At 41.7% G+C, this 14949-nt stretch overlaps 2 protein-coding genes across 3 annotated transcripts in view; both read left to right on the top strand.

Annotated features, from left to right (window-relative positions):
* LOC123024845 (glutathione hydrolase-like YwrD proenzyme) overlaps nt 1-10469 on the top strand; it is a 41290-nt gene extending 30821 nt beyond the window's left edge. The window contains exons 9-11 of one of the 2 annotated variants that reach the window (XM_044433024.1): nt 59-229; nt 1175-1259; nt 10342-10469. In XM_044433024.1, coding sequence (XP_044288959.1) covers nt 59-229; nt 1175-1259; nt 10342-10343 — 258 coding nt within the window. In that variant the 3' untranslated portion in view covers nt 10344-10469. Of the gene's footprint in view, nt 1-58; nt 230-1174; nt 1260-2118; nt 2867-10341 lie in introns of those variants that run through there. The other variant, XM_044433023.1, reaches the window with a different exon arrangement.
* LOC123024846 (transmembrane 4 L6 family member 1-like) overlaps nt 10440-14949 on the top strand; it is a 10320-nt gene continuing 5810 nt past the window's right edge. Inside the window, exons 1-2 of the mRNA XM_044433025.1 lie at nt 10440-10505; nt 13086-13327. Coding sequence (XP_044288960.1) covers nt 13151-13327 — 177 coding nt within the window. The 5' untranslated portion in view covers nt 10440-10505; nt 13086-13150. The remainder of the gene's footprint in view (nt 10506-13085; nt 13328-14949) is intronic.

Raw genomic sequence — 14949 nt, 5'->3', positions numbered from 1 at the left:
ATATTCCATGTGGTTGTTTAGCCATTTGCTAGATTTTACTACATCCATTTATTTTCAGAACAGAGGAGCCAATTTTTCACTACTGCCTGATCACCCAAACTGCCTGGCACCCAGGAAGCGGCCATTCCACACAATTATACCTGCTCTGGCTACTGCTGCAGATTCAGGGGAACTTCTGTGCTCCTTTGGAGTAATGGGGGGATTTATGCAACCACAAGGACAGGTGCAGGTGAGTCCTTAATAGAAGGGTCACAGCTTCTTTGACAGGATGTCACTTGCAAACCCTCCAGAAGACGGCTTGCAGTCTGAATATCTAAGCAAACCCTAAGCAATACCTATCAGTGACGTACCTGGAATTACTTGACTATAGTGGAACTGATAGAACATGCCCTGCCTCTCCACCCAACCAACGCACCTGCTGTGTCTGATGCCTAATGTGTCCACATGTGATTGTACTTTTGGAATATGGCCTATTTACATAAAGTCCAATGGATGCCAAATTGAACACTACAGTTGATATCACAACTGAACTTTAGGAAGTAACTATGTGATCTGGGTATACATATGTTCTATTTCATGCAAGTACACCCTCTTGAAATGTTGTGGCCAAAAATGGACATCTGTCTTACTGAGGGAAGGTGTACTGAGTGGGTGAAGAAGGCAGCTGTTATGTCACACTCCTCTCCTACATTGGGGTACATGCTGTTTTTCAACCCAAATGCAGAATCCCAGTTTGGAGAAGCTTTTGGGGCTGCATTCCACATCTAGGCAGATCTGAAGGCAAAAGTGGGTGTGGCCAATATGATCAGATTCAGCTCATATTGCCTAATACAGTGCTGTTTCCATCTACCTTCTTTACTTCCCTTAATGGAACAAAGTTAAAATATTAGTTACTATATTTGTTCAGTTGATGTTATTTGTTACTTGAACTTGAGATAATAATTGGACAGATTCCAGTGAGGTTGCTAATCATACTGGATGACTGGCATAAAGTTATCCCATTACGTTGACAGCTGTTTCATAACAATATACAAATTATAGAAAACAATTTGCCAAGTGTGATGTTGCATTGTGAATGGATAACTTCCTGATGATATGCCAGATTTTTGAAACAGGTTTTTCTGTCCTAGTTCTTTTCTCCCCGTTCCATTTCTCTCTCTTGTTATTGCTATAGGTGCTATTAAACATGTTGGAATTTGGGATGAATCCACAAGAGGCTTTGGATGCTGCTCGTTTTTGTGTGAAACACAGCAAGAAATGTAAGTCAGCATCATTTGAATGGCAAAATCTAAAATATCCAGTTTGTCTAATGATGGTTTAATCAGTAGCTTAAGCAGGAACACTGATTATAAGAACCTAAGAACAGCCATGCTGTTCAGACCAAAGGTCAATCCTGCGCAGTACGCTGTTTGTACAGTGACCAACCAGATGTCTATGGGAAGTCAACAAGCAGGAACTGAATGCATCAGCCCCCTCCTTTCTGCTCAGTTGCTCACCAGTGTTGAGAAGCATATGATCTCTGATCCTGGAGACAATTTGTAACCAACATGCCTAGTAGCCTTATCCTTGGGATTTGCTTTATCCCAATTTAAAGACAGCCAGATTGATGACCATCACTACCTCTGGTGGCAAATTCTGTATCTGCTGTTGAATGTACTGCATGAACCCAGAGCATTTCGTTGTTCAGTGGCTGAACCATGGGTTAACTGTTGGGTTATTTGGTCCTGAAACAACCCAGCATTACAGGGCATACTCAACAACCTATGAACATGCCTGTTCATAGTGTGGTTGCACCTCCTCTTGTGTACAACAACCCACAGTTGTTTACATGCAGACCTGGCCTATGATTGGTGCTTAACAGAGTCTGCAAATGATCATTCCTTCATGCAGTTGCAACAACTATGCAGTAACTTTAAAGCAGATCCTCTGGTGTTCCCAGTAGCTTCTTTCCTTAAAGGGACAGGTATATCCTCTTTTACATTTGGGGAAGGGCAGGGGGATTATGATTTAGTCTTCAGTATTGATTCTTTAGTTCCATTCTTAGCTTCTTGTACGAGATTACATTTCTGAATAGTTGTTCCTCTGCATAATTAAATTCTTTAATGCTATTTAATGCAGCTGATGCATGGCATGTGTTCCTGGAAGACGGCATCCCTCCATGTATTGCTGAAGCACTGAAAGCCATGGGTCATACTGTCATGTTTCCTGTAACTGGGCACGACAGAAGCATATTTGGACGAGGACAAATTATCACCAAAGGAGACTGGTGGAGGCAGACAAAGCTGGCTTCGTCCAGAAATGTCTTCTGGGCTGGCTCTGATCCTCGAGCCGATGGTTGTGCTATGGGATACTAGTGTTAAAGAAAGAACTGCTTGTGCGTGTTAAGGGCTAAATATCAAATCAAAAGAACAAAATGTTAGAAAGAATGGCTCAGACTCAGTCTGATCTATTGCCTTAGCTTGGTGAAATCTCAGGTTCAGTCATAGTTATCTCCAGCTATGACTTTTGAGAACAGCTCAGGTGTTGGCCAGGTTAGAACTGGGTGTGTAGAACCTCAGGGCCAGGGGCCAAATCTGGCTCTCCTGGACTTTTCTAGATGATCATCCAGATGCTAATCTTTTTTGGGTTTCCAGCTTTTGCTTAAATGCTTAGAATGCCTGTCCTAATCATTGGAAGTAATGAAACTTTCAGCTAAATTATGTTGGTATTTTGGCTCCCTCTATGCTTTCAGCCTTATCTACTGGAACATGATTGATTTCTGAAATAAACTTTATGGCATGTTTGGCTAAGATCTATTAGCAAATAAAAAGGCTTTGAAATGAATGGCGCACTATGGATATGAAGATTTTGGTGACAAACAGTTTGCTGTCCTGGTCTAAAGTGTTTGACAGTTACAAAGCTTACCTTCTGAAATGCTTTCTCTACTTCCCATCCAAATCCAAGGAAGGTGCTGTAGTTCTGAGTCGGTGCCTGATGGTGACAGTGGACTGGATGAGGGCCAACAAACTGACCCTTAATACAGACCTTTGCAGAAGGCTAAAATCAGGGTGCATGTTTGATGATAATGTGAATGAGGTTAGAAGTAAACAAATACTTTTAGATCCAACCATAGGAAGTACCCTTTCATCCTATGGGGGATCCTTTTCACCCACAGGAACCCATATCAGAGAACCATGTTAAAAGGTGGGGGAAGAGGCAGGGTGTGCATTTTGCATGGAAGGTAAATTGCAGCAATAACAAATTCAGGACTTTTAGGTGGGAAATGAAATTATATATAATATGCTATGCTTCAGTTAATACATTGTAAAAATAGAAATGTATTTTAACTAGCTAAAGCCAAACCTCAAACATGTGAAGGAATTACATACCAAACTATTTAAAGTTACCCTGTTATATATTCACAAGTAACTGGTAAGGAGAGGTTCTGTAGGTCCCTGGGCTAATGTCTAGTTGCAGTGTGAGCAGGATAATGACCAGTAAGCGAAGCTGAATCCTGGGGAGATGGAGGCACTGTGGATAGGTGGTTTCGGTGTCCAGGAGTCAGGGAAGTGGCCAGATCTGTGTGGAATTACATTCCCTTTGAAGGAGCAGCTGCACAGCTGGGGTGCTCCTAGTTCTGGCACTGTGCGTGGAGGCACATGTGGCCTCTATAGGAAGCTTTGCTTTTTCCCAGTCTTAGTGGGTGGGCCAGCTCCAGATGTTCTGGACAGGGCTTTGTATCCTCTGTGAGTGGGTCTCAATCTAGTACAGCTCTTTCTCTTAACCTCAACTTGTGGCCCTCCAGATGTTTGGGCCTGCAACTCTTGCCACCTGTTAGCTGGTAACAGCTCCTCTTTCTCTCAGTTGCCACCAATATTGTATAAGCTCACAGGTCTGTTAGGCCATTTTTTGTTTTTAAAAATGTATTTTAATGTATAAAGTTTAATCTTTATTTAAGTTATTCTTCACCTTGTAACTCCCTAAGTATGTGGGTGTTTCATTATACTGAAACTCACTGTGTGTGTGTGTGTGTGTGTGTGTGTGTGTGTGATTTCAGTTCCAGCCACTAAGATTCCTGAGTTTACTGTAATATACTCATAGAGGGGATATATAATCCAAATCTAATTGGGTTGAATGTTCTCTTTTTACCATAGAAGCAACTGAATTAGAACTTCTTAATTTTAAAAAACCCCTATCAGATGGGGTTAGAAATATTTTCCATCCAGCTATGCCCAGGAGTACACATGTTTGTGCATGTGGAGATAGAGATTTGTACGCATCCATGTGTAGTGAATGGAGAAAGAAAAATAAAAGTAATTTTCCGAGTAGAGTTGTATTAGAAGTAGCAAGAGAGTCTGCAGAACTGAGGCTCAGATCTTGAGGTTTGGTTCACCTTTGATGAACTCCTAAAATGACCACTGTAAAACAGAGATGGTTGACTATTTTATTTATTTATTTACAATATCCATATACAGTTTCACATCTGGGCTGATTCAGGCCTAATGAAAAGTAAAAAAGGTAAAAAAGATAAAAGAATAACACCAATACAATAAAACAAGGTACCATTAAAAGCATGGTTAGTCAGCAAGAAACAAAGATGTTTCATGGAGCAAAGCTATCTTCAGCAGGCACTGAAAACAACACAGTGTAGGAAACTGCCTGACCTCCAGAGAAAGGGTGTTCTATAGAGATGGGGTCACCATAGCAAAGTATTTCTCCTGGTGGACTTCATTTGGACCATGGGTTAAAGCAGAGCCACCAGGAGAATGTCCTCCAATGACCTCCGTGGCTGGGCAGATTGGTAAAGGAAGAGAATGTGTCTCAAGTATTCTGATCCCATGTTGTTTGGGATTCGAACATCAACAGCAAAACATTAAGCCTAGGCTGGTAGGGAGTAAGCCGCCAGTGTGTTTCCTTCAGAAACGGAGTTGCGTGCTGAAACGAGGCACTCTGGTTTCATATTCTGCCATTAGGTTGGTTATGATATTTCAGATCTTGATTGAATTCCCTTCCCTCCTACTAGAGGGCAGCAAGATCTGCTTACAGGATAATGCAAGGCAATCATGGTACAATAGATTGCCACTACGGATATTTTATCAAAATAAATGCCCCAAATCGCTTAAGGGGCACATGGGCAGCCTTATCCCAAGGTGCTGTATATGTTTCACCGTAAGTGTGTTTACTGCTGAATTAGCATGTGTAGACTCGCACCCTAACAATCCAGTGGATGTAGTATATTCTGCCCTGATCGGCTTCTCTGTAAAAACAATACTAAAGGTGAGTGTGTCTGTTTTATAGGGAGTATTATGCATTATGGGCTTCTCCACACATGATGTAGTAATTTCTGTTCTGTTTCTATTTATGCCTACACTAGAGTAATTCCACTAAAATTCATCCAGTCACTGCCAGCAGCTCAGTTCCTTCATTATCCCATTCTGTTTTATAGGACAAGCAAATGCTTCTTAAGAGACTGGTATTGTGATGGACAATTATGGAATAATGAGTTAATTACTGATTCAACCATATTTAGCTTTTATCCTGTTCACATATTTGCTAGTAGTTTCTCTCTTTGAACTGGGGTGAGCTGCCTATTCACAGGGGACCAATTAGCATAATAAGCTTTGCAGTTGCTTAGCTTTTTGACCTCAATAAGACCTGGCAATCAGTTGCTAGGCTTGGAGGTTAAGGAGAATTTGGCTGCTTTGGATGGAGCATACTGGATGCTGGAGTTGCCAGTAACTAGCAAAGTCCTTCCTGTTGCTGTGCTTAAGCCTCCACTGCTTTCTCATTTACACAATTCAACTGAGAGGATTGCTGTGATCCCTGAAGAGCTTTGATTGTGCTCTAGTTGTCTGTGTCACAGACACCATTTGGGAAGATGTTTTGTGATGTATTTCAAATACTAACTTAAGGTGAATTTACAGTTGACTATCAACACTGCAATGAAACACAAAGCTAATGAAAAATAACCTCTAATAAATCCATCTAACATGAAAACAGCACCCTGCAATCCCTCTTATGCTTTCAGCTCTATTATCCTTAAGACTGGAAACTTGCTCTTATTCTAAAAAATAAATAGTGGGATTTGAGATTCTTAGAATGCTGACATTTGCTTCTGATAGTAATTTTTTGACACTGTATGAAAACAAAATTGTGGACTACAAACAACCTTAACATACTTCTTTAAGATGTGATAGTGGAGAAGTCTGTGTTGTCTTTGCTAGTATGGAGACATTCTTTCTAGTGTCCGTAGCCAATTCCAAAGCCAGCATTTATACTCATATGCATTTATTTAAGACATCAGAGAAGGCTTTTAAAAAAACACATGTTGGCTATTCAAATATTTAGTGCTTATTAGCAGTATAATATGGGATATAAATAAAAATGGGCAAATAATGCACACATGCTAATTTCCACACAAGCAGAGTTGACATGACTTGAAAGCCAAGGTAAATGTGTTTGAGCACTGCAGGAGGGGTTTGTGTGGCAACTCAGATTGTTTGGGCTACTGTTTGGTTACAAGCTACATTACTAACATAATACCAGACTCAGAAGAGTCCACTCTTTAGTTTAGCTGGGCTTGCTGCCAGGATGAAACTGGCAGGGTTGCCCCAGAATTTGTCTTGATGCTAATTTACTTCATCTCCAGCACAAGCCTTGTTTGCTAAGTGAATGCTTCTCATCCTGTATGCCGCAGTAAAACCATGCAAGCTTTGTTTGCAAAAAAGCAAGCAAGAGCAAAAAAGAATTTCATGAACAAGAATGAAGATCATAATGATATGCCTATTTCCCCATCCATTATGCAGGGGCTAGAAATATATCCTTTTGCTGACTTAGTCCCAGGCATCTGTACTATGGCAGACACATTTTATTAATTTATTATGAGTTTTGGGCTGGGGCTTTAGACTTCCATTTTTGTTAGAAGCTCACAACTAATATTCCTCTTCTTCCTGAAATGTTAGAACAACACAACTATTTGTCAAACCTGATGTAAAACATCAGGGCAAGCGCAGTTTTGCATTTTAAGTTCAATTAAATCGAAGCAGTATCATGACTGCTGAAATATAACAGAGCTTGCTTCTGCAGTGCTGATGCCTTCATCCCCTGCTGCTCTCCATGTGAGGACCTGGGTTTAGACTCCCGCATCCATGCCTATCTGTGCCATGGCTATTTTCGTTTTCCAGTGGATCTTTTCTTGCCTCCTGCTCCTATTTTGTACAATTGCAGTCTCGGTCTGTAAACAATTTATGTGAAAGATGAGTGCCCTCTGCTTTCTCAAAAGAATATGATCCGTTTAAACAGATACTTAGGTGTTGGGGGTAAGAGAGACATGGAGATATGTTTATAAAGCATATCTGTGAGGCTGCAATCCACCAGCTTTGAAATACACTGTCTGCTCTTTATGACAACGGAATTGACCTCACAGAAGTATAAAGGGATGTTTCAGAGCGATTAGGACAGCCAGGCTCTCCTGAAGCCATTCCAGCCTCCTTCCTTCCCCTTTCAAAATGCTGTTGCTGGATGGCTGAAAAGGGACAGCCAGCAAAAATGCAGAGTTAGAGGAACGGGGATATCAAGCTTGCCTGTGCTGCTCCTCCTGCTCCAAACTGAGTGAACATGATCTCCAAGTTCAGAGGTATCACTAATCTTCATAGGATTATGCCCTTATATCCCAATATCCACTTGCTGAAAATTAGAACAACTGAATTAGTGTAATTTACTACATTAAGGGGGCAATCCTATGCATGCATAGAAGAAAAAAGTCTTCCAGCATGTGTAACCTTGCAGCGTTCCCCAGCCACCATAGCTCATATTTTGCAGTCATAGGATGTGCATGTGCTTGTTTGTGGAATTTAGGATTAATTAGTTTATGTAGAATAAATGTTTTTAAGTCTCAAAAAACATCTAAAGAAGAGGTTTTCCTTGTATTCCTAAATTCTGCCTTAAAACACCAACAGATCTTATTTTCAGTTTTTACAACAATTAAGGTTTTCACTTCATTTTATTAAATAAAAATTGCAGTTTGCAAATTTGCAGTTTGCATGCCAGAGTGTGCTCAGGATGCATGACAAGGAGACACTGTGCTGGCACAGTCTATTCTTCTTTGATCACTCTCTCTACAAGTGGGAGAGACTACCAATTCTGAGCCAGGCCATCCTTGTACTGGTGTATATAAATTAGGTTGTTGGTGGAAAGAAAATCTTGAGTGGAAGTCCAGAATTCAACCCTGGGTTCCAACTCTGGTCTGTTGGGAGAGAGACAACCCAATTTCCCAATTTGTGCACAACACTAAATTACCCAGGGATGCTCTGTTCAACAACCCTCTGGCCCTTAGCCCTTTAAATTTGTAACAGAAGAAATCAGGTTGCAGGAACAAGTATAGTCACTAATTCTCACTCTGGTCCCTGTATATCTATCTCATGAAATGTGGAAGCAGACTTAGCTCCCAACCACACTCAAATGCATGCACACACACAGAGTTCCATTCTCAAAGATATGATATGAAAAGTTCTGGTACACATAAAAAGGCTATCGGTCCAACAACTGTGAGGGATTGCCTTGATTTTTTAAAAAAAAGATGATCAGTGACAAAGACTATGCTGAAATTACTGCTGCTTCTGCCTTTGTAAGTAGCAAATATCTACCTAAAATGTGCAGCTGCTCACTTGGTTGATGGTTTTTAAGATCACTTGTCATTGCTCTGTTTTATATTACTTTGCTTTTCATAAGCAGCACCTTGTTATGACTGAGGCCCTGCTCAGATAAAACCAGTTCTGAAGCTGAGATGTCACTAAAATATTATACTGAAAGAGGATATTTCTGAAGGGACCCATGAAGGAAGTTCTCACCAGTTACACATTCAGCTAGATAGGATGTCAACTTCCCCTCTGTAGAGGAAACCTGGGGATTATGTTTACATTTGACTTAAATCCATCAAAGCCAAGATACTGACACTTAAACATGCTGCTTGATCTGATAACACTGGGAGGATATTGTCAAGTTCAAGAGGAAATGGACAAGGGCAACTTCTACAGTACTTGGGAGGAGCTTCCACCATTGTTCCCCAGTGTTCTTGTTTTTGGTGAACAGCTAAGACCTACGCAGCCTACTTCAGAATAATCCCTTTCAAAAGTAGGTTGCAGTTCTGTGGTCACTTAGGGAGTAGGACAATTGTACACACTGGTCCTTGCATTTGAGTAAACATAGTATCCGTCTGAAGATAAATAAGGCAAGCCAGCTGGTGTATAATAATGATTCATACTAACTGAGAGGATATATCTTCACACATTGAGAGGATATATCTTTCCTATAATGACTTAGGCTGCTCATCTAGCCCTGCATTGACTCTCTGGCTGCAAAGTCTTCACAATTTTTTTCAGGCACTAATCTTTTCAGTCCTGGTATAAAACCTCCTCTTAAAATGCAAACAGCAGGGATTTAACCTGGTTTCTTCTACATGCAGGACATGTATGTTGCCCCTGAGTCATAAGCTGTGGACTTCAGAGGCTTCTATTCCATTGTAGTCTAGTGCTAGAGTGATTATCTCACTTTTCAGAAATCAAAGTCTTCCAAGGCATCTAACAAATAACATCTCACATATATCAATAAAATAGCAGTTAACAATCTTAAGATATAAGAGGCATCAGAAACTTTCCAAAATGGCAGCTGGAGAGGGTATGGCTCTTTGTGGTAAGGAGAGCCTAGTTAGAAGAGGAACAGGACCTAGGGTTATTTTCACCTGCTGCCCTCACTCTGTTGGATTCCTTTCCACAGGCAGGCTGTGGTGGATGGCCTGGGTGGATGCATGTGAACGGAGAGAAAATTCAGGAAGAATGGCACCTGGGTGGTCAAGTATCCTCCTTTACATAGGATAGTCTTCTGTTTTGGAGGGATGGTAGGGAACAATCTTCTGTTTGAAGGTGTCCTTGATTTGATGGACTGTCCAGTTCAGGTCAAGGAGTCATGGGAAGGAGGCCTGTAGTAGCCCATCAGCAGTTAGCACTTGGACAACAGCAGACTGAGCAGATACACCTAGTCACCTAGTCAAACCTTCCCAATATGATCATAGAATCATAGAATAGTAGAGTTGGAAGGGGCCAAGAAGGCCATTGGGTCCAACCTCCTGCTGTTGCAGGACACCAAGTTACACCATCCCACTCAGATGGCTGTCCAGTTTCTTTCTGAATGTCTCTAGAGATGATAACTTATATTTCTACTTAAATAATATTTTTTCTAAATGTACATGTATGCATGTGTTTATACTTGCAAATGTTATGCACATTGGCAATTTCCTTTGTAGTGATGTAATTCTTCTATTTTGGCTGTCCCTGATGTCCTCCTCACCTCTCTCCCTTTTTCCAGGAGTCTTTCCCACAGGTCAACTGACAGTAGGTGGTCCTGGATGGGAAGAAGAAGTCCAGCTGGACATATTGTCTTCCTTTCTGTCTTCCCACTCATCATATCCATGTCTTGGACTTGGACTATGGGAAAAACAGGTTCAGAATTATCATCTGCCACCAGAGCAGGTAAAAACACTGGGCAAGACCAGAGTTCAAATTCCAAATCAGTCAACAAAACTTACTGGCTGTGACTTTGGGTCCATACATCCTCTTAGCCTGAGCTACCTCATCAGGCTAATTGTGAAAACAAAAAATAAAGGGGACTATGTATAGCTTCCTAATGGAGTTCCTTTCCTTGGAGGAAGGTTAGGATAATAAACATCATGTTTCAAATTTAGTTACAATCCCAAAAGCCCAGTCCAGACTTGAAAGATCCTATTTTTTCCAAGTGCTCTTGGTCACATTCAACATATACATAGCAGGGCATGACTCACTCTAAATCTTGCCTTTGCTAACCCACTATACTCCAGAAAAGATGGACTATAACTCCCATCATCCACAGCTTATGTGATCATGGAAGTTGTATTTCAACATATCAAGAGAGTGCCACGTCGGTGAAATCTATTCTAGAGTAAAGCCTTGCTGAGTTTTTAAAGTAATGGCTTAGTTTGCATGTAATGACTAGCTATGGGTTAAGCGATGGTTTACTCCCAGGTTGTTAAAGAAACTGGATACAAAGTGGACATGGTGTGGGCATGCTCATTTGCTCTTATACAGCCATATCTATCACTGGGTAAAAAAGAGATTAAACCTCTGCTTTGCATCCAGTTTTGTTACCATCCCAGGAGCCCAGAATGTCTGAACTCTGGCTGGTTTGAACCCATGGTTCATTGGGCTAAAGTTCTCAGTTGCTTGTTCCTCAACAAATTGAGTTTGGATTCAGTTGTTGTATCAAACGACCTAGGAATGTTTGGGTCATTGCGGAAACTGGATGCAAAATGGAAGCAATGAGAATGTGATAAACAACACATTTGTTCGCTCTCACATGCATATGATGATTCATGAGTTAAACACTATGAACTGTCATTATGTGTGAACCAGGTCAATGCCTGTTTTAGCCCCTAGTCAGTCACCGGAGCGCATGACCACCACAGCCCACCACTGCTGTTTTGACTAGTTTGTGCTTGGCAGGGCATGGTCAAGGTTGGCTATGCCATCTAAAGCTGCTATTAAAGATCCTGCAAATAAAACAAAACTTTCCTCTGATTTCCCTAACAAAAGATTTGCATGGCAGCTTGCCACTGACTATCAAGCAACATCCATAGTCATTCTGGCTTTATTAACCTTTCCCACCCCCCAAACAATACAACTGATTATTAGATGCCGTGGAGAAACAACAGCAGATGGGACTCTTCAGTAAGTCTTGTGAGTTCCCTGGCAGAATATTAAGAATTCTGCATGACACAGGGGGCTTCCAGATGTGTCATCGTAGGATTTCATGGCAAGAAAATGCCTTTTAATTGGCTGTCCAAAGAATTCCCCATCTGTAAGCACTCACATTGCTTCTTTGGTTTCATCCAGCAAGGCAACCTGATGTCCTTATGTCAACTCTTTATGTGATGCTATGGAAATTACAGAGTGGCTCCTCCAAGGGAAGTTCAGAGGACAGCAACAATGGAGAGGGCCTTTCAGTGGGGCAACCCCAGTGAGGCCAACTGGGTGCAAACATTGTCATTTTTCTGGTGGCAGGTCAAGATTTCTACTCCCAGGCATTTGAAAGCATATGTTGGACTTTTTACACATTAGTTATTTTGCGTATGGTCTGTACTGGTGTTTTTGTTGTTTTATATGTTTTTGGTATCTTTAATATAATTTTAAAACTATTTTATATTTGGTTGTAAAATTATATTAAAGATAATATATATTTTTTGTTGTAGGTCACCTTGGGTCTTTTTAAAGAGGAAAACTGTTTAGATGGAAAGAGGCCATCCATGCTGGGCACTGGGTATTGTGCTTTCTTTCTCTAAACATGCATAGAATTGCACCTTAAGAAACAACAAGAAGAAGAAGAGATAAACCAATGTGAAATCAATGGAGCTTTGTAAATGTGATCAGGATTTGACCTAAAATTATTTAACAGAATTGTACTTATTAAGGGTACAATCCTATGCCTGTTCAGACAGAAAAAAAGTCCTACCATAGCTAGCATTTCCCAGCCTGGCATGCTTAGGATTGCATTTTAAATATCTCTTTCGAGAGGTGTTTGACTGACTGAGTCTTTTCTGTTGTTTTATATTTTTATCTGGTTTACTTCATGGCATTTTACTGGGCTATATGATTCTAGGCTTTTGAAAATGTTGTAAACCCCACTGAACCATTTGGAAAAGAAGTATAAGCAAATTTATATAAGCAATCTCCTATTGTGTCAGGCTGAGGCATTGCATTTTGTTTATTCCCCTGTATTTCTCTCATCCCCTTCCAGATTAAAAAAGTCTTTCATGTTTAGAAACCTGTTATTCATGTGTGACTGCATATGCTATTATTCATTCTATAAGAAAAAATTCAGGCCAAGTGGAGCGCTGTAGCAATTTGTCTACTGTTTGATTGCAAATGGGCAATGACACTGTTACTACCTTCTGGTGTTGCATTCAGCAATTCAGACTGACATTAATGTGGATATGAAATCATCACCAGGGAACTAGGTAAGCCGGAGTATTTAAGAAGGAATGAGCATGGTTCACTCTCCCCTTTTTGTTTCTGGAACAGGTATATGCCAGACGGTCTTTGGCATAACCACACTCTGAGAGTCCATCTATAAAACTGCAAGCAACATGTGCTATGGGAGGTGTGCTAAATCCATTGGGTACACGCTTCTCGTTCTTTCCGTGCTCTGCATTGTGGCAAACGTTCTGCTCTATTTTCCCAATGGTGAATCAAGATATGCTTCACACTACCCTCTCGGCAATTATGTGGGCTGTCTTCATGGCATTATAGGAGGAGGTCTTTTGGTGAGTAAAAAATTATTTTATTTTATTTCCCCCCCTTTCAGACAATGGACGTCCTTAAGGATCTTCCAAACTGCCTTCTTGGACTGGGCTTCATGGCTGTCTGTTCAAAACGGAGCACAATGCCCACCACCTTTCAGCATCTTTTCTGAAAACCAGACTGATGTTCCCTACCTTTAATCAAGCATCCTGGTCAGCTTCTAGGATGCAGCAAGCCACTGAGATGTCTGCTGAAGTATTATGCTTTGGAGTCATGCAGCTGGGACCTACAGGGTATCCCTACCACCTGAGGGGAGCTCTTTTGATCAAGGGCAGGAGACTTGCAGTGCTGGTGAGGTCTTTGGAGTGGGAAGTTGGTGTTTCAAGAAAGGGAGAAGGGGGAAAGGGCATTTTTAGACCAGTCCCAAAACCTTCCTCTGTAGTGCTGTACAGTGCTAGAGGGCCACCAGCCTCAAACTTGAATATGTAATACCAAAAGTTTTTGGCAATTTGTATGAAAACAGCAAACATTATAAAGGTGACCCAGACAGGAAAACTTTGCAAAACTTTGCAAACTTTAGAAAGCTAGGAATTTCGTAATGAATAAAAAATGGTTGAAGGGCATGTTCCCATGCCCCCTAGACTTTGTCTGTGGTGGAGCTCTAGAGTCATTTGGATTCTCTGACTGCAGCAATGAGGATGGGAAAGTCTTATATTAAGCAGCTCTCTGAGGTCAGGAAGGGGACCTTGGAGAGGAGCTAAAAGGGGCAGGTTGGGGAGGAGCTTGTAGTGGGAAGGTCTTCCGGACAGTTAGGACCCCTAGAGTATGGAATGGGAGGAGGTTGAAGCCCCATCGCTGAGGGTGTTCAAGGATAGGCTGGACATGCACATGGTAGGCATGTCATGAGCGGAGCCGGCTGGAGCCGGGGCTCAGACTAGATGGCTTGCTCTGTTTTTCTTTTTTCTCCTGTGTTCTTCTAGTCAGGATATGAGCATTGCTGAAGCTGTTCCAGCCTCCTTCCTTTCCCTGTTGAAGTACCTGAACTAGATGGCTGAAAACAGCCACCTTGCAAGAATATAGTGGGAGGAGTGGGGAGGGAAAGATCATTCTTCCTCCTGTTCTGTCATCTTCCAAGTTTGGGAGCTGATGAGCATCTTGACTGGATTGTGTCCCTTTTTATTCTCTTTGGCATGAAAGGCATAGGGTCAGGAGGAGTCAGTCATGGATGGATGATGGATATGAAGCATATAAGTTGCAGAAGCAGAAGGGCGAACATCCCGCATTTTTCAGGCAAGCACCCAAAGCTACTTCCTCCTAGCTCCCACAGTCTCCACAAAGGCATTTTTAAGGAGCATTTCTCCCTGCTCCTGGGAGAAAGAAACAGCAAAAAGCACTGCACAGTAGGACAGTTCTACAGTATGGCATTCCTGCTCCAAACTCCTGGGATAGGAGAGCCCTCATAAAACATAGAAACAGAGCGAGTCAGAAGCAGTCTCCTGGGCCATCTAGTCTGACCCCCGGCTCTAGCTGGCTCCACTCACGACATGCCCACCATGTGGACGTCCAGCCTATCCTTGAACACCCACACCGATGGGGCCTCAACCACCTCCCGGGGAAGCCCATTCCACACCCTCGGGGTCCTGAC

The sequence above is a fragment of the Varanus komodoensis genome, unplaced genomic scaffold (genome assembly GCF_004798865.1).
Source record: "Varanus komodoensis strain SLA01 unplaced genomic scaffold, ASM479886v1 scaffold25, whole genome shotgun sequence".
In the NCBI taxonomy this organism is placed as follows: domain Eukaryota; kingdom Metazoa; phylum Chordata; class Lepidosauria; order Squamata; family Varanidae; genus Varanus; species Varanus komodoensis.
The sequence above is the reverse complement of the archived record's forward strand: the minus strand, read 5'-3'. Positions and strand labels throughout refer to the sequence as shown.